This window comes from Mixophyes fleayi, chromosome 9 (assembly GCF_038048845.1).
Source record: "Mixophyes fleayi isolate aMixFle1 chromosome 9, aMixFle1.hap1, whole genome shotgun sequence".
Lineage (NCBI taxonomy): Eukaryota > Metazoa > Chordata > Amphibia > Anura > Limnodynastidae > Mixophyes > Mixophyes fleayi.
This window is the reverse complement of record NC_134410.1, coordinates 26404384-26430609: the sequence shown is the minus strand read 5'-3', so window position 1 is coordinate 26430609 and position 26226 is coordinate 26404384. Positions and strand designations below refer to the sequence as shown.

Here is a 26226-nt window from a genome sequence, read left to right as displayed (position 1 = left end):
TGAAGGATACTTGTCATATACTCTGGGGCATATTCAATTCTTTGAAGTCCCCGCGGCGTTAAAACTATTACCTTTATTACAGTAATAGTAAGCTGGATTTCAGCTCGTAGCTTCCTGAGCCGCGAGCTGAAATCCAGCGAGAAAACTACCGTAATTACGGTATTTACGCGCACTATTACCATAATGACGGTAATAGTGCGCGCGCCACGAGATTGTTGGCGTTTTCGCCAACAATTGAATATGCTCCTCTGTCTGTTTGCAGATGTTTTATTGTTATTAACCCAAGAATTCATTAGAAGCCCTTTAATAATTCTATATGGAAATAGTAAAGTTTCATTTTAAAATTTGAACACTATGGGGGGTATTCAATCATTAGCGTTAACGCTTTCAAACGAGCGCTCAAAAAATCTTAGCGTTAATACGGTAATTACTCGCGAAATTTCAGCTCGCAGCCCCTTGAACGGCGAGCTGAAATTCCGTGAGTAAACTACCGTATTAACGCTTTTCGCGCGCAATATTACCGTATAAACGCTAAGATTTTTTGAGCGCTCGTTTGAGAGCGTTAACGCTAACAATTGAATACCCCCCTATGGGCGGAATTCAATTCCCCCCAGAGTATCGACGCGCTAAACCTATTACCATTATTACGGTAAACTTAACCCGGCTTTGGAACTACCGTAATAGCGGTATTTAAGTGCACTATTACTGTAATACCGGTAATTGTACGCAGCCAGTTGAATTCCTCCCCTATGGAAACTAAAGCTGTCCCAACATTAGTAAAACTTATTTGGATAACTTACAAGTACAAGTATACAAGGAAGTATGACACTTTTTCATATTTGGGAATATAAATTCCTGCAGTGGTAAAGTTTTTGAACATAATTACACACTGTAAAATTTTATTTATAGGGCTCTACAAAATTCCCCAGAACCGGACAGCAGGTAAACAGATCAATTGGGCGAGAAGACTGTGAAACGAGGGCTTTGCTTATGACAGCTTCAGAGTTTTTACTTTATTTAGTAAACAATGTTACATGGCTCATTCTCATACATGTCAGTGGAACTCATTTACGACCACGCACTTGATGCAGTGTCAAAAACGCCTGGATTTTGCATGAGTGCACCTAACTGATGTTTCTAAGGTGCATGCTAGGGAGTAAATGTATCAAGCTGCGAGTTTCTGGTGGTTTTGAAAAGTGATGTTGCCTATAGCAACCATTCCGATTCTAGCTGTCATTTTGTAGAATGTACTAAATAAATGATAACTAGAATCTGATTGGTTGCTATAGGCAACATCTCCACTTTTCAAACCCGCCGGTAACTCTCAGCTTGATACATTTACCCCAGGAGTGCAGAGACAGAAAATCTGCCAGTCACATCAAAATGTCCAACCGTTAGAACCATCCCTATCATTAATTAAAGTTTTAAGTCTCCTTCCTTAAATATATCTCAAAGAATTAGAACTGTGCTTGGAGATTAGTGGAAGTTGCGTTTATCTTCTATGTGGGATTGTACAAGAGTCCATAAATGAGTATTTACCAGTTGAGGCCACCAGGTGTCAGTGTGGCTCCTAAGATTGTCTTGTACAGCCATGTGGGTCAGTTTTATCCAGTAAGAGGATCAAATCACATGGAGAGCAGATCCTGATATTAACTCTTGAACCGCTGAAGCAGCCAAGACATTTTAAGTTAAAACATATCTAGGTGCATATATTACCATCCTTTATTTCTGTTGTGTCAGCATTTTCAATACAAAAAATGCAAAATTATAACACAGAATCATATATTGAGACACAAGGGATGATGACCTTATCTTCTAGAGCTTACATATTGGTACATATTATTATTAACATTTGGTTATCTACCAACAGCAAACTGCGCAGTGCTTTACAATTGGGAACCAACATTAAGAGATATTGGGTATTAACCAAGAGGCAAATGGGTTCTGCCCACCAGCTTACAACTTATAGGATAGAATTATACTGCTTCATTGGTGAGTCTATGACTGATGTATGCATTATATGGCTCTATACATAAATTTATGGTATATATAAAATTTAAGATATAGCCATACTGATTGATATTGAAGTGGAATGTACTGGAAAAAGGCAATATGTTAACCCTCTGGACTCTTACACTTAAGGAGATGTTAACAATCATCTAAGCTGCCCAGACATGTGGACGTCAAACTGGACAGGTCTGGTGGCTCTGTGGTTGGTCAGACACCTACAGTCATGGCCAAAAGTTTTGAGAATGACGCAAATATTATTTTTCACAAAGTCTGCTGCCTCCGTTTTTATGATGGCAATTTGCAAATACTCCAGAATGTCATGAAGAGTGATCAGATGAATTGCAATTCATTTCAAAGTCTCTCTTTGCCATGACAAATAACTTTATCCCAAAAAAAACATTTCCACTGCATATTAGCCCTGCCACAAAGGAACCAGCTGACACCAGGTCAGTGATTTTCTCATTAACACAGGTGAGAGTGTTGATGAGGACAAGGCTGGAGATCACTCTGTCATGCTGATTGACTTAGAATAACAGACTGAAAGTTTTAAAAGGAGGGTGGTGCTTGAAATCATTGTTCTTCCTCTGTTAACCATGGTTATCTGAAAGGAAACACGTGCAGTCATCATTGCTTTGCACAAAAAAGGCAGGCAGGATATTTCTGCTAGTAAGATTGCACCTAAATCAACCATTTATTGGATCATCAAGAACTTCAAGGAGAGAGGTTTAATAGTTGTGAAGGCTTCAGGGCGCCCAAAAACGTCCAGCAAGCGCCAGTACCGTCTCCTAAAGTTGATTCAGCTGCGGGATTGGGGCACCATCAGTGCAGAACTTGCACAGGAATGGTAGCATGCAGGTGTGAGTGCATCTGCACGCACAGTGAGGTGAAGACTTTTGGAGGATGGCCTGGTGTCAAGAAGGCCAGCAAAGAAGCCACTTCTCTCCAAGAAAAACATCAGGGACAGACTGATATTCTGCAAAAGGTACAGGGATTGGTCTGCTGAGGACTGGGGTAAAGTCATTTTCTCTGATGAATCCCCTTTCAGATTGTTTCGGGGAATCTGGAAAAACGCTTGTCCGGAGAAGGAAAGGTGAGCGCTACCATCAGTCCTGTGTCATGCCAACAGTAAAGCATCCTGAGACCATTCATGTGTGGGGTTCCTTTTCAGCCAAGGGAGTGGGCTCACTCACAATTTTGCCTAAGAACACAGCCATGAATAAAGAATGGTACCAAAACATCCTCCAAGAGCAACTTCTCCCAACCATCCAAGAACAGTTTGGTGATGAACAATGCCTTTTCCAGCATGACAGAGCACCTTGTCATAAAGCAAAAGTAAAAACATCAAAATTTTGTCTCCATGGCCAGGAAATTCCCCAGACCTTAATCCCATTGAGAACTTGTGGTCAATCTACAAGAGGCTGTGGACAAACAAAAACCCACAAATTCTGACAAACTCCAAGCATTGATTAGGCAAGAATGGGCGGCCATCAGTCAGTATGTGGCCCAGAAGTTGATTGACAGCATACCAGGGCGAATTGCAGAGGTCTTCAAAAAGAAGGGTCAACACTGCAAATATTAACTCTTTGCATAAACTTAATGTACTTGTCAATAAAAGCCTTCGACACGTATGAAATTCTTGTAATTTTGCTTCAGTAACCACAGCAACATCTGACCAAAAGGTCTAAAAACACTGAAGCAGCAAACTTTGTGGAAACCAATACTTGTGTCATTCTCAAAACTTTTGGCCATGACTGTAGAACATATGTCGAGTCGATGACTGCACACAATACAGACCACCAAAAGATTTTCTGTCGTATCCAACCAAAACCTCGATATGGTTAGGGATTACTGGTTGTTTTTGGATGACACTTTGGGGCAATGTTTGGAAATTCAGTTAAAAAACTGCTAAATTGCTTTACATAATTTCTCTGTGTGGGGCTAAAATGCCCACAGTTATATACAAGCAGGAATTATTATTTCCATGTAATGTAAAATATGTCAAACTGACTACTTAGTAACTTGGATAATGTCACAGTTATTTTAATCACAATTTCAAAGTAATTCATACTATGGTTTTTTTCTTAAACTGATGGAACTTTACCATCTTCTCTTATTAGTGTAAAATAACTTTATTGATATTGACAATACATCACAGCCACTCTCTTCTCAAGTCTCAAACTGCATGTGTGTTCTCTATACAAATATTACACTGAAACAATTGTGCAAGCAGTAATGTGGCTACTAATTGAAGTATCGCTGACATTTGGGGGGAGATTCATTAGCCGGCGATATAAATGCACATTGGCGGCATTGCAGTAATAATCTCCGCTCACATTCCAGGAGAAATGAGCAGAGATTCCCCTCAAATCTCCGCCGTAAGGTGTCCAGCGGACGTTCCGGAGACACCTCGCAGATAGTTAAATTCCCTCCATACTGTACCATTGTTGATAACATTACATGCAAAAACAGTCAGTATTTAACTTATGTGCAAAACAGAATTCTAATTTGCACCCCTTGCATTGTAACATGGTTTTGTCCAGGAGACTTAAACAAGAAACTTCTTAATTTAAGTTCCTTAATGAATCAGGCCCATTGTGTATAAACTGTTTATGTAGCTCAACTTATAATTGTTTGCACCCATCTTGTTTCATTGCCAAGCACCTAATTTTCCTTCAGTTCAACCCCCATGGGGCCTACTTATGAACATTATGTAGTAACAAAGCTGTTTATTATTAGAGGATTGCAGCAGATATCCAAGATATCTTCTGCAGTCTCTGCCTCATCGATCACAAATCTTGTTCCCAAAGGTGTCTATGGGGCATGCGATTTTGCCCGAACTCCCTAACAGCTAACGCTATCTGAAAATGGCATTTTCCGTTCTATCCTATGGGGAGAGCATTGCAGGAGTGGGACCTTGGGATCCCTCCACGACAGGCGTCGTGCTCCTCCGCACCGCAAACTGTGCGGGGCCGTAAGAACCTGTATTATTCGCCAGCACAGGATTGCAGACGCTGCCCCAGCTAATCAGTTTTAATAAACTGCAACTATAATTCATATCTTATGATTGCGCTATATGATGGGTCATAACTAGACCAGTATATATTTATTCTCACCCCAAATCTTTCCTTAGCCTGTACTCACCTTACAAAGGCTACATTTTACTTTTTCATTCATTCACATCAACGGTCTTATTGTCTATTTGCATATCTCATATCCTATAAATCTAGTTCTCTCTCACCCTGCCTCCTCTCTTAGAATGTCTCACTCCATCATCTAAGTCACTGCTTTACCTGTCTGTCTCATTTTCTCACTTACCCGACAGTCTCATTCCTTCTCACCTTGTGTATCATTCCCCATAAAATGTCTATTTTTAACTGTCTGTCTTCACTCCTAACATGTCTCATTCTCTCTCCACATGTCTGTCATTAACTGTCTGTCTCATAACTCCTAACTTCTCTCATTCTTTAAATCTGTCTCATAACTCCTGACCTGTCTCATTCTCTCCAACTCTCTTTCTTAACTGTTTCATCACTCCTTCTAATGTAATTATTTTACCCAGTTTAATTTTTCCAATTAGTCTGTTTCATCATCTTTTTCAAATTCTCTTCTATATCCAATCTTTAATATCCGTCTCTTTTTCTCTCAATAACCCGTCTCTCTATTTCTCTCCATAACCTGTCTCTCTATTTCTCTCCATAATCAGTCTCTCTATTTCTCTCCATAACCCGTCTCTTTATTTCTCTCCATAACCCGTCTCTCTATTTCTCTCCATAACCCGTCTCTCTATATCTCTCCATAAGCAGTCTCTCTATTTCTCTTCATAACCCGTCTTTTTCTCTCCATAACCCGTCTCTCTCTTTTTCTCTCAATAACCTGTCTCTCTATTTCTGTTTATAGCCCGTCTCTATTTCTCTCCATAACCCGTCTCTCTATTTCTCTCCATAACCCGTCTCTCTCTTTTTCTCAATAATCTGTCTCTCTATTTCTCTTTATAACCTGTCTCTCTCTATTTCTCTCCATAACCAGTCTCTCTATTTCTCTCCATAACCCATCTCTCTTTTTCTCTCAATAACCAGTCTCTCTATTTCTCTCCATAACCCGTCTCTCTATTTCTCTCCATAACCCGTCTCTCTCTTTTTTTCTCAATAACCAGTCTCTCTATTTCTCACCATAACGCGTCTCTCTCTTTTTCTCTCAATAACCCGTCTCTCTATTTCTCTTTATAACCCGTCTCTCTCTATTTCTCTCCATAACTCGTCTCTCTTTTTCTCTCAATAACCTGTCTCTCTATTTCTCTCCATAACCAGTCACTCTATTTCTCTCCATAACCCATCTCTCTATCTATCCATAAGCAGTCTCTTTTTCTCTCAATAACTTGTCTCTATTTCTCTTCATAACCTGTCTCTCTATATCTCTCCATAACCAATCTCTCTATTTCTCTTCATAACCCGTCTCTCTATTTCTCTTCATAACCAGTCTCGCTATTTCTCTCCATAACCCGTCTCTCTATATCTCTCCATAACCCGTCTCTCTATTTCTCTCCATAACCCGTCTCTCTATTTCTCTCCATAACCCGTCTCTCTATTTCTCTCCATAACCCATCTCTCTTTTTCTCTCAATAACCCATCTCTCTATTTCTCTCCATAACCCGTCTCTCTCTATATCTCTCCATAAGCAGTCGCTCTATTTCTCTTCATAACCCGTCTCTCTCTATATCTCTCCATAAGCAGTCTCTCTATTTCTCTTCATAACCCATCTCCCTATTTTTCTCTCAATAACCTGTCTCTCTATTTCTCTCCATAACCCGTCTCTCTTTTTCTCTCAATAACCTGTCTCTCTATTTCTCTCCATAACTCGTCTCTCTTTTTCTCTCAATAACCTGTCTCTCTATTTCTCTCCATAACCAGTCACTCTATTTCTCTCCATAACCCATCTCTCTATCTATCCATAAGCAGTCTCTTTTTCTCTCAATAACTTGTCTCTATTTCTCTTCATAACCTGTCTCTCTATATCTCTCCATAACCAATCTCTCTATTTCTCTCCATAACCCGTCTCTCTATTTCTCTCCATAACCCGTCTCTCTATTTCTCTCCATAACCCATCTCTCTTTTTCTCTCAATAACCCATCTCTCTATTTCTCTCCATAACCCGTCTCTCTCTATATCTCTCCATAAGCAGTCGCTCTATTTCTCTTCATAACCCGTCTCTCTCTATATCTATCCATAAGCAGTCTCTCTATTTCTCTTCATAACCCATCTCCCTATTTTTCTCTCAATAACCTGTCTCTCTATTTCTCTCCATAACCCGTCTCTCTTTTTCTCTCCATAACCTGTCTCTCTATTTCTCTCCATAACCCGTCTCTCTTTTTCTCTCAATAACCTGTCTCTCTATTTCTCTCCATAACCAGTCTCTCTATTTCTCTCCATAACCAGTCTCTCTATTTCCCTCCATAACCCGTCTCTCTTTTTCTCTCAATAACATGTCTCTATTTCTCTCCATAACCCGTCTCTCTATTTCTCTCCATAACCAGTCTCTCTATTTCTCTCCATAACCCGTCTCTCTTTTTCTCTCAATTACCTGTCTCTCTATTTCTCTCCATAACCAGTCTCTCTATTTCTCTCCATAACCCGTCTCTCTTTTTCTCTCAATTACCTGTCTCTCTATTTCTCTCCATAACCTGTCTCTTTTACTCTCAATAAACAGTCTCTCTATTTCTCTCCATAACCCATCTCTCTATCTATCCATAAGCAGTCTCTTTTTCTCTCAATAACTTGTCTCTCTATTTCTCTTCATAACCTGTCTCTCTATTTCTCTTCATAACCAGTCTCTCTATATCTCTCCATAACCATCTCTCTATTTCTCTCCATAACCCGTCTCTCTCTATTTCTCTCCATAACCCGTCTCTCTTTTTCTCTCCATAACCCGTCTCTCTTTTTCTCTCAATAACCTGTCTCTCTATTTCTCTCCATAACCAGTCTCTCTTTTTCTCTTAATAACCTGTCTCTCTATTTCTCTCCATAACCCGTCTCTCTTTTTCTCTCAATAACATGTCTCTATTTCTCTCCATAACCAGTCTATTTCTCTCCATAACCAGTCTCTCTCTATCTATCCATAAGCAGTCTCTTTTTCTCTCAATAACCAGTCTCTCTATATCTCTCCATAACCTGTCTCTCTATTTCTCTCCATAATCAGTCTCTCTATATCTCTCCATAACCAATCTTTCTATTTCTCTTCATAACCCGTCTCTTTATTTCTCTTCATAACCAGTCTCGCTATTTCTCTCCATAACCTGTCTCTCTATATCTCTCCATAACCTGTCTCTCTATTTCTCTCCATAACCCGTCTCTCTATTTCTCTCCATAACCAGTCTCTCTATTTCTCTCCATAAGCAGTCTCTCTATTTCTCTCCATAACCCATCTCTCTATCTATCCATAAGCAGTCTCTTTTTCTCTCAATAACTTGTCTCTCTATTTCTCTTCATAACCTGTCTCTCTATTTCTCTCCATAATCAGTCTCTCTATTTCTCTCCATAACCCGTCTCTCTATTTCTCTTCATAACCAGTCTCGCTATTTCTCTTCATAACCCGTCTCTTTATTTCTCTTCATAACCAGTCTCGCTATTTCTCTCCATAAGCAGTCTCTCTATATCTCTCCATAACCCGTCTCTCTATTTCTCTCCATAACCCGTCTCTCTATTTCTCTTCATAACCAGTCTCGCTATTTCTCTCCATAACCCGTCTCTCTATTTCTCTCCATAACCCGTCTCTCTCTATTTCTCTCCATAATCAGTCTCTCTATATCTCTACATAACCCGTCTCTCTATTTCTCTTCATAACCCGTCTCTCTATTTCTCTTCATAACCAGTTTAGCTATTTCTCTCCATAAGCAGTCTCTCTATATCTCTCCATAACCCGTCTCTCTATATCTCTCCATAACCCGTCTCTCTATTTCTCTCCATAACCCGTCTCTCTCTATTTCTCTCCATAACCCGTCTCTCTTTTTCTCTCAATAACCCGTCTCTCTATTTCTCTCCATAACCCGTCTCTCTGTATCTCTCCATAAGCAGTCGCTCTATTTCTCTTCATAACCCGTCTCTCTATTTCTCTCCATAACCAGTCTCTCTCTATCTCTCCATAACCCGTCTCTCTCTATCTCTCCATAAGCAGTCTATCTTTTTCTCTCAATAACCAGTCTCTCTATTTCTCTCAATAACCTGTCTCTCTATTTCTCTCCATAACCAGTCTCTTTTTCTCTCAATAACCTGTCTCTCTATTTCTCTCCATAACCTGTCTCTCTATTTCTCTCAATAACTTGTCTCTCTATTTCTCTCCATAACTCGTCTCTCTTTTTCTCTCAATAACATGTCTCTATTTCTCTCCATAACCAGTCTCTCTATTTCTCTCCATAACCCGTCTCTCTATTTCTCACCATAACCCGTCTCTCTCTTTTTCTCTCAATAACCTGTCTCTCTATTTCTCTTTATAACCCGTCTCTCTATTTCTCTCCATAACCCATCTCTCTTTTTTTTCTCAATAACCAGTCTCTCTATTTCTCTCCATAACCTGTCTCTCTATTTCTCTTTTTAACCCGTCTCTCTCTATTTCTCTCCATAACCCGTCTCTCTCTTTTTCTCTCAATAACCTGTCTCTCTATTTCTCTCCATAACCCGTCTCTCTATTTCTCTCCATAACCCGTCTCTTTTTCTCTCAATAACCTGTCTCTCTATTTCTCTCCATAACCAGTCTCTCTATTTCTCTCCATAACCCGTCTCTCTTTTTCTCTCAATAACCTGTCTCTATATTTCTCTCCATAACCCGTCTCTCTTTTTCTCTCAATAACATGTCTCTATTTCTCTCAATAACCTGTCTCTCTATTTCTCTCCATAACCCGTCTCTCTATTTCTCTCCATAACCCGTCTCTTTTTCTCTCAATAACCTGTCTCTCTATTTCTCTCCATAACCCATCTCTCTATTTCTCTCCATAACCCGTCTCTCTTTTTCTCTCAATAACCTGTCTCTATATTTCTCTCCATAACCCGTCTCTCTTTTTCTCTCAATAACATGTCTCTATTTCTCTCCATAACCAGTCTCTCTCTATTTCTCTCAATAACCTGTCTCTCTATTTCTCTTTATAACCCGTCTTTCTATATCTCTCCATAAGCAGTCGCTCTATTTCTCTTTATAACCCGTCTCTCTATTTCTCTCAATAACCTGTCTCTCTATTTCTCTCCATAACCTGTCTCTCTATTTCTCTCCATAACCCGTCTCTCTTTTTCTCTCAATAACCTGTCTCTCTATTTCTCTCCATAACCAGTCTCTCTATTTCTCTCCATAACCCGTCTCTCTTTTTCTCTCAATAACCTGTCTCTCTATTTCTCTCCATAACCTGTCTCTCTATTTCTCTCCATAACCCGTCTCTCTTTTTCTCTCAATAACCTGTCTCTCTATTTCTCTCCATAACCAGTCTCTCTATTTCTCTCCATAACCAGTCTCTCTATTTCCCTCCATAACCCGTCTCTCTTTTTCTCTCAATAACATGTCTCTATTTCTCTCCATAACCCGTCTCTCTATTTCTCTCCATAACCAGTCTCTCTATTTCTCTCCATAACCCGTCTCTCTTTTTCTCTCAATTACCTGTCTCTCTATTTCTCTCCATAACCAGTCTCTCTATTTCTCTCCATAACCCGTCTCTCTTTTTCTCTCAATTACCTGTCTCTCTATTTCTCTCCATAACCTGTCTCTTTTTCTCTCAATAAACAGTCTCTCTATTTCTCTCCATAACCCATCTCTCTATCTATCCATAAGCAGTCTCTTTTTCTCTCAATAACTTGTCTCTCTATTTCTCTTCATAACCTGTCTCTCTATTTCTCTTCATAACCAGTCTCTCTATATCTCTCCATAACCATCTCTCTATTTCTCTCCATAACCCGTCTCTCTCTATTTCTCTCCATAACCCGTCTCTCTTTTTCTCTCCATAACCCGTCTCTCTGTATCTCTCCATAACCCGTCTCTCTATTTCTCTCCATAACCAGTCTCTCTATTTCTCTCCATAACCAGTCTCTCTATTTCTCTCCATAACCCGTCTCTCTTTTTCTCTCAATAACCTGTCTCTCTATTTCTCTCCATAACCAGTCTCTCTTTTTCTCTTAATAACCTGTCTCTCTATTTCTCTCCATAACCCGTCTCTCTTTTTCTCTCAATAACATGTCTCTATTTCTCTCCATAACCAGTCTATTTCTCTCCATAACCAGTCTCTCTCTATCTATCCATAAGCAGTCTCTTTTTCTCTCAATAACCAGTCTCTCTATATCTCTCCATAACCTGTCTCTCTATTTCTCTCCATAATCAGTCTCTCTATATCTCTCCATAACCAATCTTTCTATTTCTCTTCATAACCCGTCTCTTTATTTCTCTTCATAACCAGTCTCGCTATTTCTCTCCATAACCAGTCTCTCTATATCTCGCCATAACCTGTCTCTCTATTTCTCTCCATAACCCGTCTCTCTATTTCTCTCCATAACCCGTCTCTCTATTTCTCTCCATAAGCAGTCTCTCTATTTCTCTCCATAACCCATCTCTCTATCTATCCATAAGCAGTCTCTTTTTCTCTCAATAACTTGTCTCTCTATTTCTCTTCATAACCAGTCTCTCTATATCTCTTCATAACCAGTCTCGCTATTTCTCTCCATAAGCAGTCTCTCTATATCTCTCCATAACCCGTCTCTCTATTTCTCTCCATAACCCATCTCTCTATTTCTCTTCATAACCAGTCTCGCTATTTCTCTCCATAACCCGTCTCTCTATTTCTCTCCATAACCCGTCTCTCTTTTTCTCTCAATAACCTGTCTCTCTATTTCTCTCCATAACTCGTCTCTCTTTTTCTCTCAATAACCTGTCTCTCTATTTCTCTCCATAACCAGTCACTCTATTTCTCTCCATAACCCATCTCTCTATCTATCCATAAGCAGTCTCTTTTTCTCTCAATAACTTGTCTCTATTTCTCTTCATAACCTGTCTCTCTATATCTCTCCATAACCAATCTCTCTATTTCTCTCCATAACCCGTCTCTCTATTTCTCTCCATAACCCGTCTCTCTATTTCTCTCCATAACCCATCTCTCTTTTTCTCTCAATAACCCATCTCTCTATTTCTCTCCATAACCCGTCTCTCTCTATATCTCTCCATAAGCAGTCGCTCTATTTCTCTTCATAACCCGTCTCTCTCTATATCTATCCATAAGCAGTCTCTCTATTTCTCTTCATAACCCATCTCCCTATTTTTCTCTCAATAACCTGTCTCTCTATTTCTCTCCATAACCCGTCTCTCTTTTTCTCTCCATAACCTGTCTCTCTATTTCTCTCCATAACCCGTCTCTCTTTTTCTCTCAATAACCTGTCTCTCTATTTCTCTCCATAACCAGTCTCTCTATTTCTCTCCATAACCAGTCTCTCTATTTCCCTCCATAACCCGTCTCTCTTTTTCTCTCAATAACATGTCTCTATTTCTCTCCATAACCCGTCTCTCTATTTCTCTCCATAACCAGTCTCTCTATTTCTCTCCATAACCCGTCTCTCTTTTTCTCTCAATTACCTGTCTCTCTATTTCTCTCCATAACCAGTCTCTCTATTTCTCTCCATAACCCGTCTCTCTTTTTCTCTCAATTACCTGTCTCTCTATTTCTCTCCATAACCTGTCTCTTTTACTCTCAATAAACAGTCTCTCTATTTCTCTCCATAACCCATCTCTCTATCTATCCATAAGCAGTCTCTTTTTCTCTCAATAACTTGTCTCTCTATTTCTCTTCATAACCTGTCTCTCTATTTCTCTTCATAACCAGTCTCTCTATATCTCTCCATAACCATCTCTCTATTTCTCTCCATAACCCGTCTCTCTCTATTTCTCTCCATAACCCGTCTCTCTTTTTCTCTCCATAACCCGTCTCTCTTTTTCTCTCAATAACCTGTCTCTCTATTTCTCTCCATAACCAGTCTCTCTTTTTCTCTTAATAACCTGTCTCTCTATTTCTCTCCATAACCCGTCTCTCTTTTTCTCTCAATAACATGTCTCTATTTCTCTCCATAACCAGTCTATTTCTCTCCATAAGCAGTCTCTCTCTATCTATCCATAAGCAGTCTCTTTTTCTCTCAATAACCAGTCTCTCTATATCTCTCCATAACCTGTCTCTCTATTTCTCTCCATAATCAGTCTCTCTATATCTCTCCATAACCAATCTTTCTATTTCTCTTCATAACCCGTCTCTTTATTTCTCTTCATAACCAGTCTCGCTATTTCTCTCCATAACCTGTCTCTCTATATCTCTCCATAACCTGTCTCTCTATTTCTCTCCATAACCCGTCTCTCTATTTCTCTCCATAACCAGTCTCTCTATTTCTCTCCATAAGCAGTCTCTCTATTTCTCTCCATAACCCATCTCTCTATCTATCCATAAGCAGTCTCTTTTTCTCTCAATAACTTGTCTCTCTATTTCTCTTCATAACCTGTCTCTCTATTTCTCTCCATAATCAGTCTCTCTATTTCTCTCCATAACCCGTCTCTCTATTTCTCTTCATAACCAGTCTCGCTATTTCTCTTCATAACCCGTCTCTTTATTTCTCTTCATAACCAGTCTCGCTATTTCTCTCCATAAGCAGTCTCTCTATATCTCTCCATAACCCGTCTCTCTATTTCTCTCCATAACCCGTCTCTCTATTTCTCTTCATAACCAGTCTCGCTATTTCTCTCCATAACCCGTCTCTCTATTTCTCTCCATAACCCGTCTCTCTCTATTTCTCTCCATAATCAGTCTCTCTATATCTCTACATAACCCGTCTCTCTATTTCTCTTCATAACCCGTCTCTCTATTTCTCTTCATAACCAGTTTAGCTATTTCTCTCCATAAGCAGTCTCTCTATATCTCTCCATAACCCGTCTCTCTATATCTCTCCATAACCCGTCTCTCTATTTCTCTCCATAACCCGTCTCTCTCTATTTCTCTCCATAACCCGTCTCTCTTTTTCTCTCAATAACCCGTCTCTCTATTTCTCTCCATAACCCGTCTCTCTGTATCTCTCCATAAGCAGTCGCTCTATTTCTCTTCATAACCCGTCTCTCTATTTCTCTCCATAACCAGTCTCTCTCTATCTCTCCATAACCCGTCTCTCTCTATCTCTCCATAAGCAGTCTATCTTTTTCTCTCAATAACCAGTCTCTCTATTTCTCTCAATAACCTGTCTCTCTATTTCTCTCCATAACCAGTCTCTTTTTCTCTCAATAACCTGTCTCTCTATTTCTCTCCATAACCTGTCTCTCTATTTCTCTCAATAACTTGTCTCTCTATTTCTCTCCATAACTCGTCTCTCTTTTTCTCTCAATAACATGTCTCTATTTCTCTCCATAACCAGTCTCTCTATTTCTCTCCATAACCCGTCTCTCTATTTCTCACCATAACCCGTCTCTCTCTTTTTCTCTCAATAACCTGTCTCTCTATTTCTCTTTATAACCCGTCTCTCTATTTCTCTCCATAACCCATCTCTCTTTTTTTTCTCAATAACCAGTCTCTCTATTTCTCTCCATAACCTGTCTCTCTATTTCTCTTTTTAACCCGTCTCTCTCTATTTCTCTCCATAACCCGTCTCTCTCTTTTTCTCTCAATAACCTGTCTCTCTATTTCTCTCCATAACCCGTCTCTCTATTTCTCTCCATAACCCGTCTCTTTTTCTCTCAATAACCTGTCTCTCTATTTCTCTCCATAACCAGTCTCTCTATTTCTCTCCATAACCCGTCTCTCTTTTTCTCTCAATAACCTGTCTCTATATTTCTCTCCATAACCCGTCTCTCTTTTTCTCTCAATAACATGTCTCTATTTCTCTCAATAACCTGTCTCTCTATTTCTCTCCATAACCCGTCTCTCTATTTCTCTCCATAACCCGTCTCTTTTTCTCTCAATAACCTGTCTCTCTATTTCTCTCCATAACCCATCTCTCTATTTCTCTCCATAACCCGTCTCTCTTTTTCTCTCAATAACCTGTCTCTATATTTCTCTCCATAACCCGTCTCTCTTTTTCTCTCAATAACATGTCTCTATTTCTCTCCATAACCAGTCTCTCTCTATTTCTCTCAATAACCTGTCTCTCTATTTCTCTTTATAACCCGTCTTTCTATATCTCTCCATAAGCAGTCGCTCTATTTCTCTTTATAACCCGTCTCTCTATTTCTCTCAATAACCTGTCTCTCTATTTCTCTCCATAACCTGTCTCTCTATTTCTCTCCATAACCCGTCTCTCTTTTTCTCTCAATAACCTGTCTCTCTATTTCTCTCCATAACCAGTCTCTCTATTTCTCTCCATAACCCGTCTCTCTTTTTCTCTCAATAACCTGTCTCTCTATTTCTCTCCATAACCTGTCTCTCTATTTCTCTCCATAACCCGTCTCTCTTTTTCTCTCAATAACCTGTCTCTCTATTTCTCTCCATAACCAGTCTCTCTATTTCTCTCCATAACCAGTCTCTCTATTTCCCTCCATAACCCGTCTCTCTTTTTCTCTCAATAACATGTCTCTATTTCTCTCCATAACCCGTCTCTCTATTTCTCTCCATAACCAGTCTCTCTATTTCTCTCCATAACCCGTCTCTCTTTTTCTCTCAATTACCTGTCTCTCTATTTCTCTCCATAACCAGTCTCTCTATTTCTCTCCATAACCCGTCTCTCTTTTTCTCTCAATTACCTGTCTCTCTATTTCTCTCCATAACCTGTCTCTTTTTCTCTCAATAAACAGTCTCTCTATTTCTCTCCATAACCCATCTCTCTATCTATCCATAAGCAGTCTCTTTTTCTCTCAATAACTTGTCTCTCTATTTCTCTTCATAACCTGTCTCTCTATTTCTCTTCATAACCAGTCTCTCTATATCTCTCCATAACCATCTCTCTATTTCTCTCCATAACCCGTCTCTCTCTATTTCTCTCCATAACCCGTCTCTCTTTTTCTCTCCATAACCCGTCTCTCTGTATCTCTCCATAACCCGTCTCTCTATTTCTCTCCATAACCAGTCTCTCTATTTCTCTCCATAACCAGTCTCTCTATTTCTCTCCATAACCCGTCTCTCTTTTTCTCTCAATAACCTGTCTCTCTATTTCTCTCCATAACCAGTCTCTCTTTTTCTCTTAATAACCTGTCTCTCTATTTCTCTCCATAACCCGTCTCTCTTTTTCTCTCAATAACATGTCTCTATTTCTCTCCATAACCAGTCTATTTCTCTCCATAACCAGTCTCTCTCTATCTATCCATAAGCAGTCTCTTTTTCTCTCAATAACCAGTCTCTCTATATCTCTCCATAACCTGTCTCTCTATTTCTCTCCATAATCAGTCTCTCTATATCTCTCCATAACCAATCTTTCTATTTCTCTTCATAACCCGTCTCTTTATTTCTCTTCATAACCAGTCTCGCTATTTCTCTCCATAACCAGTCTCTCTATATCTCGCCATAACCTGTCTCTCTATTTCTCTCCATAACCCGTCTCTCTATTTCTCTCCATAACCCGTCTCTCTATTTCTCTCCATAAGCAGTCTCTCTATTTCTCTCCATAACCCATCTCTCTATCTATCCATAAGCAGTCTCTTTTTCTCTCAATAACTTGTCTCTCTATTTCTCTTCATAACCAGTCTCTCTATATCTCTTCATAACCAGTCTCGCTATTTCTCTCCATAAGCAGTCTCTCTATATCTCTCCATAACCCGTCTCTCTATTTCTCTCCATAACCCATCTCTCTATTTCTCTTCATAACCAGTCTCGCTATTTCTCTCCATAACCCGTCTCTCTATTTCTCTCCATAACCCGTCTCTCTCTATTTCTCTCCATAATCAGTCTCTCTATATCTCTACATAACCCGTCTCTCTATTTCTCTTCATAACCCGTCTCTCTATTTCTCTTCATAACCAGTTTAGCTATTTCTCTCCATAAGCAGTCTCTCTATATCTCTCCATAACCCGTCTCTCTATTTCTCTCCATAACCCGTCTCTCTCTATTTCTCTCCATAACCCGTCTCTCTTTTTCTCTCAATAACCCGTCTCTCTATTTCTCTTCATAACCCGTCTCTCTATTTCTCTCCATAACCAGTCTCTCTCTATCTCTCCATAACCCGTCTCTCTCTATCTCTCCATAAGCAGTCTATCTTTTTCTCTCAATAACCAGTCTCTCTATTTCTCTCAATAACCTGTCTCTCTATTTCTCTCCATAACCAGTCTCTTTTTCTCTCAATAACCTGTCTCTCTATTTCTCTCCATAACCTGTCTCTCTATTTCTCTCAATAACTTGTCTCTCTATTTCTCTCCATAACTCGTCTCTCTTTTTCTCTCAATAACATGTCTCTATTTCTCTCCATAACCAGTCTCTCTATTTCTCTCCATAACCCGTCTCTCTATTTCTCACCATAACCCGTCTCTCTCTTTTTCTCTCAATAACCTGTCTCTCTATTTCTCTTTATAACCCGTCTCTCTATTTCTCTCCATAACCCATCTCTCTTTTTTTTCTCAATAACCAGTCTCTCTATTTCTCTCCATAACCTGTCTCTCTATTTCTCTTTTTAACCCGTCTCTCTCTATTTCTCTCCATAACCCGTCTCTCTCTTTTTCTCTCAATAACCTGTCTCTCTATTTCTCTCCATAACCCGTCTCTCTATTTCTCTCCATAACCCGTCTCTTTTTCTCTCAATAACCTGTCTCTCTATTTCTCTCCATAACCAGTCTCTCTATTTCTCTCCATAACCCGTCTCTCTTTTTCTCTCAATAACCTGTCTCTATATTTCTCTCCATAACCCGTCTCTCTTTTTCTCTCAATAACCTGTCTCTCTATTTCTCTTTATAACCTGTCTTTCTATATCTCTCCATAAGCAGTCGCTCTATTTCTCTTTATAACCCGTCTCTCTATTTCTCTCCATAACCCATCTCTCTTTTTCTCTCAATAACCAGTCTCTCTATTTCTCTCCATAACCAGTCTCTCTATTTCTCTCAATAACCTGTCTCTCTATTTCTCTTTTTAACCCGTCTCTCTCTATTTCTCTCCATAACCCGTCTCTCTCTTTTTCTCTCAATAACCTGTCTCTCTATTTCTCTCCATAACCCGTCTCTCTATTTCTCTCCATAACCCGTCTCTCTTTTTCTCTCAATAACCTGTCTCTCTATTTCTCTCCATAACCAGTCTCTCTATTTCTCTCCATAACCCGTCTCTCTTTTTCTCTCAATAACCAGTCTCTATATTTCTCTCCATAACCAGTCTCTATATTTCTCTCCATAACCCGTCTCTCTTTTTCTCTCAATAACATGTCTCTATTTCTCTCCATAACCAGTCTCTCTCTATTTCTCTCAATAACCTGTCTCTCTATGTCTCTTTATAACCCGTCTTTCTATATCTCTCCATAAGCAGTCGCTCTATTTCTCTTTATAACCCGTCTCTCTATTTCTCTCCATAACCCATCTCTCTTTTTCTCTCAATAACCAGTCTCTCTATTTTTCTCCATAACCAGTCTCTCTATTTCTCTCAATAACCCGTCTCTCTATTTCTCTTTTTAACCCGTCTCTCTCTATTTCTCTCCATAACCCGTCTCTCTATTTCTCACCATAACCCGTCTCTCTCTTTTTCTCTCAATAACCCGTCTCTCTATTTCTCTCCATAACCCGTCTCTCTATTTCTTACCATAACCCGTCCCTCTCTTTTTCTCTCAATAACCTGTCTCTCTATTTCTCTCCATAACCCGTCTCTCTCTCTATTTCTCTCCATAACCCGTCTCTCTTTTTCTCTCAATAACCCGTCTCTCTATTTCTCTCCATAACCCGTTTCTCTACATAACCCGTCTCTCTCTCTCTATTTCTCTCCATAACCCGTCTCTCTATTTCTCTCCATAACCCGCCTCTCTATTTCTCACCATAACCCGTCTCTCTATTTCTCACCATAACCCGTCTCTCTATTTCTCTCCATAACCCGTCTCTCTATTTCTCACCATAACCCGTCTCTCTATTTCTCTCCATAACCCGTCTCTCTCTATCTCTCCATAAGCAGTCTCTCTTTTTCTCTCCATAACCCGTCTCTCTCTATCTCTCCATAAGCAGTCTCTCTTTTTCTCTCAATAACCAGTCTCTCTATTTCTCTCCATATCCAGTCTCTCTATTTCTTCCAGTCAGTCTGTCTCATTCCCTTCAGTATTATATTTTCCTTTCTAAAACCGTGTTTCATGCTCTCTCCTAACCTCCCTGTCTCATTCCTGCACAGGTCTGTGTCACGCTGTCTCATTCCCTTACATACTAGTCTGTCTCACACTCTCCCTGCTGTCTCTTTACCTGTGTGCCCAGACACCCCCTCCCTCAGTCTGCCTCCCCCCAGTACACTTCTACCCCCCACATTTAGGACTACCTCCCTCCTTCCCACGGCCGTGTACCCCTGTACGTCCCCCTCCTTCCTGTCTTACCCCTCTCTTTGTCACCCACCTCCCCCTCTTACAGTACCCTAATCCTCTCCACCAATCCCCTTCTCCGTCAGCCTCCCAGACCTGTCTCCCGCACTGCATCCTGGTACGTGTAGTCCCTTCTTTTCCTACTTCCATTAGACGTAACCCCCCAGAACTGCAAGTCCCGACAAACCCCGCGGCCGGCTTCCCTCATCTCGGCCTGTGATTGGTTGCTGTGTGCAGAATGAATGAAATTGTACAGTATTGTGATATTAGAGGGTCTGCAGTGTTCCTGCTTAATACCCAGCAGCACCATGAACACAGCCCTGCACAACCCCCTCAAATCGTGAGTACATGTGTGTGGCATAAGTCAACCCCATTTCATGCGTGTGTGTGAGTGCATATATGCATGCATGACTTTTATTTGTGTATGCATGGAAAAATATCAAAATGTACGTATGTGTGTGCCTATCTATATATACATCTGATATATGTGCACAGTTTGCTATGTATGTGCATGCCATCTATGTCTAGCAATCTGATAGTAAGATGTAAGTGTATATGCCTTCTCTCTACCAAAGCACATATATGTAATATAGGCACCTGGCTGCTATTAGTCAGCAGTTCTCTGTGTCTGTCTACACTCTGGATTTTTTTTTTATTAGGGTTCTGTATAGAAAGGTCACATGTTAGGAGGGTCTGACATCTGGATTTCACAGCAGCCTATGGGCAGACATGAGCTGTCACTGCACCTTCTGTATAGTCTGTAGCCACCTGACTGTATAGGAACTCTGCAGCAATATATTATTAAGGAGTAAGATGTGGAATAAGCTGTATGGATTGTGAGCACATACTGTCCTTAATTCTTTCTGCACATCTGGAGAGACTGAACCCCATGTGACTGTCCGCTGGGCACCCCTTCACTGCTGTATTGCATGCAATTCACTCAGTCTGGCTCTGAACTGACTAATCCCTGTGACATTTCACTCTGAAGTCTATAGTATTACATGTTAATAACTACCTGTATGTATGTATGAAATAACGTGCACCCTCTGCATAGCTCTAAAGAGCGTGCCGGTATAACAGCAGGCTGACTGGGTGCATGAGATGTGCTATACATTCCATTATGCATGTATGCTTCCTACTGCTTGTATATATTAATAGGATTATAATTATTCTTCCGCATATTATAGACCCCTATAGCATGTGTAATTTATTAGTCTATTTATAACATGCAAATTTACAGTACAACTTCCTTTTTTTTATGTAAAGTAGCTGAATAAAGGGATATTTATATTGGCATGTTTAGTGATATATACGTAGGGATATAATGGCATAAACTTATTCTGTGTTCTGCATATTTTCATTCATACCAATATATATCTTTCTGGATAGCTTGTAGAGTGTGTGTGACCTGGAGCTAGACGTGTAATTGGCACAATATATACACTTAATGATATAAGAACATGTGTAGAGAGTATTCCAAGAGCCGTCTGTGACCTGTCTGTGACTGCAGACACAGTTCTCATATTCATGGAGTCCCCATATATGTTATGTACAGGGTTGTTACATGTATTTGTGTCTGTGTAAACTTAAACATATGATAGTTACTGAAATAATATATTTTCTGTATCGTAAACTTTGCATACAAAACACTTAATCCTAATTAATAGTACAGTTAATAATATAATTCTTGTCATTCATTTATTTTCTCATCCACTAAACAGACTAGTGACAGGTACCACAAAGCAACATCTTTGTATAATTAAGTAACAGACAACGCTGACTTGTCCATGCAGTCATTGATTCAAGAAGTGTGTACGCTGGGGTCATATACAGAGATTTCTATTTCACGCTTAGTAAAATGCCAGACACACACGTGATTTCACCACTACACGCACACATACCCACTATAAAGTATACCTCCCCTACCAATGAGTCTGCGGCTACCTCCACACACACTGTACAACAGAGGATATAGACTCACCACACACACTGGACAATTGAGGATCTGATATCTCCCGCCAATGTATATTGTGACCTCACACCCCAAATTACACGTAAATGTCAGGGTTAGTCTACCCTCGCCCCCCTCCCCGATTTACAGTGTTAAATCTGATCTTCCATACTGTACATTACAGGGTATGATTACCCCCTGATGCTGTACATTACAGGGTATGATATCCCCACACACAGTACAATACAGTGAGCAACATTTGTAAAAATGCCCCCTTACAAAAATAAACTAAATTATTATTTAAAAAAAAATAAAAAATTCACCATAAGTATAGTAGTGTTTGCATTTTATTTGCTACTTGCAATCATCTTCATCAACATTTATTTATATAGTGCCAGCACAGCTTTAATATGCATTATTCCACCCATCCATGAGTTGTATTCAAGGCCAGCCTTAACTGTAGCAGTGAAATGTTTTAATCATGTTTGCATAATACTTATATTAAGGCTTGCACATGTTTTATAAATCCATCACAAAATGCACGTATTTTACCTGCAGCTGTGTAAAAATTGCAGTTATCACTTCTAGAGCTCCAGGTGCGCGACTATACATGTCCCCCATATTGTACAATGAAAGATCTGAGCACCCATATTGTACAGTATGTGATTCGATTTCCTCCACACAGATAGGGTCGGATATCCTTTCTCTTCATACACACACTATGCAATACAGTCTGATCTCCTCATACTGCACCCACTGTACAATAGGGTCTGACCTCCCTCCATATCACACCCACACTGTACAGTACAGGATATAATCCATACATTGTACAATACAATCTGATCTGTACAGTACATGATTTCATCTTTCCCTATTAGTCATGTTACCCCGTACACCCTCTATAATAGAGCATGTAATCTAGCAGCACTGTACAAAACAGAATCTGATTTCTTCCCACACCATAGAATATAGGGTCTGATCCCCTCACCCTCTAAACACACACACTGTTCACTATATAACACCATAGATGTTAATTTTAAAATAATTTCCAGGAGACACTGTCTTGTCAGGTGTAGTATAGTCTCTAGGCTAGGTTCTCAATCCATGATATGTGTACCACAAGGAGTATCTCAGATTCAAGTGGTGCTTCAGACTGCCACATATAACTTAAAATAACATTAGCTATTAACAAATAATCATACATATAAAACCGTGGGGGATATTTTTTTTTTTTAATGAAATGCATAAGGATTGGCTTTGTATACATTTAAACAAATTAGTTATTTGGATACCCCTTTACACATAAGGTACTTAGTATAAACAATCACACTTTGTGGGTACTTGGTAAACATCTACCGTATACCATCACACCGGGGTACAGGATAAAAAAATTTGAGAGACTCTGGTCTAAATGGATCTTAGTTTACTACAATTTTATATACATAATTTTATATAACCCCTTATGTAATTCCAACCATTATTTCAACCATTATTCTACTCGATTCCTCTATATGGTCTTCTAATATACCATGTAAAGCCCAGCCCCTGGACTTCCAGCCATAAATTATTCCTCTACAGGGTCTTCATATAAAAACCATAGTCGCATTAGTAAAATGTTATTTCAAGGGACACTGCTGCTACGGAGATACAAGTAGCATGTCAACTCCATTGTGACAGTTCAATAAACGTGGTTATACTTGATATACTTATATTTAAGATAAATGTTAACTGTTAAAACCCATGGAATGAGAATTGACGGTGGAATTGCATACTGTTTACAGAATTACAGAATAATAGAAATTGTACTGGGCAGTTGGTTATTATTGAAACATACTTCGTATGGATGAACATTCCAGGGACACGTCTATAAAAACTGTGATTCTCTGTGTAAATCATGGACGTTTGGCAACTATGTTAAATCCACTTGTTACTCCATATAGCTCCTTGTTTTACACCATATAATCCACCTGTAATATTCCACATACTACTCCATATGACCTCTCTAATATGTCCTCATTGTGTCTCCTCTCTATAACACCTCTTAATCATGTAATTCTAGCTATTACTCCATATAATCCCCTCCCCTACTTTAAGCCATAGAACCCCTCTCTCTATAACACATTATTCCATATACCGTCTCATTCATTATAATAACCTATTACTCAGTGTTCCCACTCTCAATATCATCTTCAAATTATTACATATTATCTCTCCATATAATCCCTCCCCATAACTGCTATTACTATATATAAAACACCTCCATATATCTCCTCCCAGTACTCCATGTAATCACCCCCTATAACTCCTCCTAGTACTCCATGTAATCACCCCCTATAACTCCTCCCAGTACCCCATGAAACTCCTTCCTATAACTCCTCCCATTACTCCATGTAACTACTCCCTATAACACCTCCCATTACTTCATGTAACTACTCCCTATAACTCCTCCCAGTACTCCATATAACCCCTCCCTACAACTCCTCCCATTACTACATGTAACTACTCCCTATAACCACTCCCAATGCGCCATATAACCCCTCCCTATAACTCCTCCCAGTACCCCATGAAACTACTCCCTATATCTCCTCCCAGTACTCCATATAACCCCTCCCTATAACTCCTCCCATTACTACATATAACTCCTCCCATTACTCCATATAACCCCACCCTATAACTCCTCCCAGTACCCCATTAAACTCCTTCCTATAACTCCTCCCATTACTCCATGTAACTATTCCCTATAACCCCTCCCAGTACTCCATGTATCTACTCCCTATAACTCCTCCCAGTACTCCATATAACCCCTCCCTATAACTCCTCCAAGTACCCTATTAAACTCCTTCCAATAACTCCTCCCATTACTCCATGTAGCTATTCCCTATACCCCCTTCCAATACTCCTTATAACCCCTCCCTATAACTCCTCCCAGTACCCCATGAAGCTACTCCCTATAACCCCTCCCAGTACTCCATGTAACTATTCCCTATAACCCCTCCCAGTACTCCATGTAACCCCTCCCTATAACTCCTCCCAGTACTCCATATAACCCCTCCCTAAAACTCCTCCCCATAACTCCTCCCAGTACTCCATATAACCCCTCCCTATAACTCCTCCCATTACTCCATGTAACTACTCCCTATAACCCCTCCCAGTACTCCATGTAACCCCTCCCTATAACTCCTCCCATTACTCCATGTAACTACTCCCTATAACTCCTCCCAGTACTCCATATAACTCCTCCCTATAACTTCTCCCTATAACTACTCCCAGTACTCCATATAACCCCTCCTTATAACTCCTCCCATTACTCCATGTAACTACTCCCTATAACCCCTCCCAGTACTCCATATAACCCCTCCCTATAACTCCTCCCAGTACCCCATGAAACTCCTTCCTATGACTCCTCCCATTACTCCATGTAACTACTCCCTATAGCTCCTCCCATTACTCCATGTAACTACTCCCTATAACCACTCCCAATGCGCCATATAACCCCTCCCTATAACTCCTCCCAGTACCCCATGAAACTACTCCCTATAACTCCTCCCAGTACTCCATATAACCCCTCCCTATAACTCCTCCCATTACTCCATGTAACTACTCCCTATAGCTCCTCCCATTACTCCATATAACTCCTCCCAGTACTCCATATAACCCCTCCCTATAACTCCTCCCATTGCTCCATGTAACTACTCCCTATAACCACTCCCAATGCGCCATATAACCCCTCCCTATAACTCTTCCCATTACTCCATGTAACTACTCTCTATAACCCCTCCCAATACGCCATATAACCCCTCCCTATAATTTCTCCCATTACCCCATGAAACTACTCCCTATAACTCCTCCCTGTACTCCATATAACTCCTCCCTATAACTCCTCCCATTACTCCATGTAACTACTCCCTATAACCCCTCCCAGTACTCAATATAACCCCCTCCCTATAACTCCTCCCATTACTCCATGTAACTACTCCCTATATCTCCTCCCATTACTCCATGTAACTATTCCCTAAAACCCCTCCCAGTACTCCATGTAACCCCTCCCTATAACTCCTCCCAGTACTCCATGTAATCCTTCCCTATAACTCCTTCCAGTACTCCATGAAACTACTCCCTATAACCCCTCCCATTACTTCATGTAACCCCTCCCAGTACTCCATATAACCCCTCCCTATAACTCCTCCCATTACTCCATGTAACTACTCCTATAACCCCTCCCAGTACTCCATATAACCCCTCCCTATAACTTCTCCCATTACTGCATGTAACTTTTCCTATAACCCCTCCCAGTACTCCATATAATCCCTCCCTATAACTCCTCTCATTACTCCATGTAACTAATCCCTATAATTCCTCCCATTACTCCATGTAACTAATCCCTATAACTCCTCCCAATACTCCTTATAACCCCTCCCTATATTTCTGGCTATTGCTCCATATAACCCCTCAGATTTCCTCTTATTCATCCTTATAAAGCACTTCTCTGTTCCCTAGAGGTAATATCATATTGCAGCACTTCTCACCAGCCCCCTATTACATACCTGGCCCCACATATTATCAGTGCTGCAAATAATTGTATTTTTGTTAGGTGTCAATCTGCAGCCTCTCCTCCTGGTGCAAGGCCTTTGAAATGTTAATGCACTTGTTCTGCTGCATATATACATATATATTGGGATCTGATGTGTACAGGGTGTGCAAGTATTAATGTGTCAGCGCCCTGCCCCCCTCACACCCACACAATGATACGCAGGAGTCTTGTGTCTGTTCTGCAGGTTAGCTGTCGGGTGGGATACGTTGGGTGGGGGGAACTCGAAGGGGAAC

The 26226-nt window shown here is 40.1% G+C and overlaps 1 protein-coding gene across 3 annotated transcripts in view; it reads left to right on the top strand.

Moving 5' to 3' along the window:
* The window catches only part of DPF1 (double PHD fingers 1), a 199084-nt gene that overhangs the window by 119058 nt on the left and 53800 nt on the right, over window positions 1–26226 (top strand). For 2 of the 3 annotated variants that reach the window (XM_075187103.1, XM_075187102.1), the window contains exon 1: window positions 19675–19791. The exons of the other annotated variant lie outside the window; for it this stretch is intronic. In XM_075187103.1, the coding sequence (XP_075043204.1) occupies window positions 19694–19791 (98 nt within the window). In that variant the 5' untranslated portion in view covers window positions 19675–19693. Of the gene's footprint in view, window positions 1–19674; window positions 19792–26226 lie in introns of those variants that run through there. 3 annotated transcript variants of the gene reach the window in all.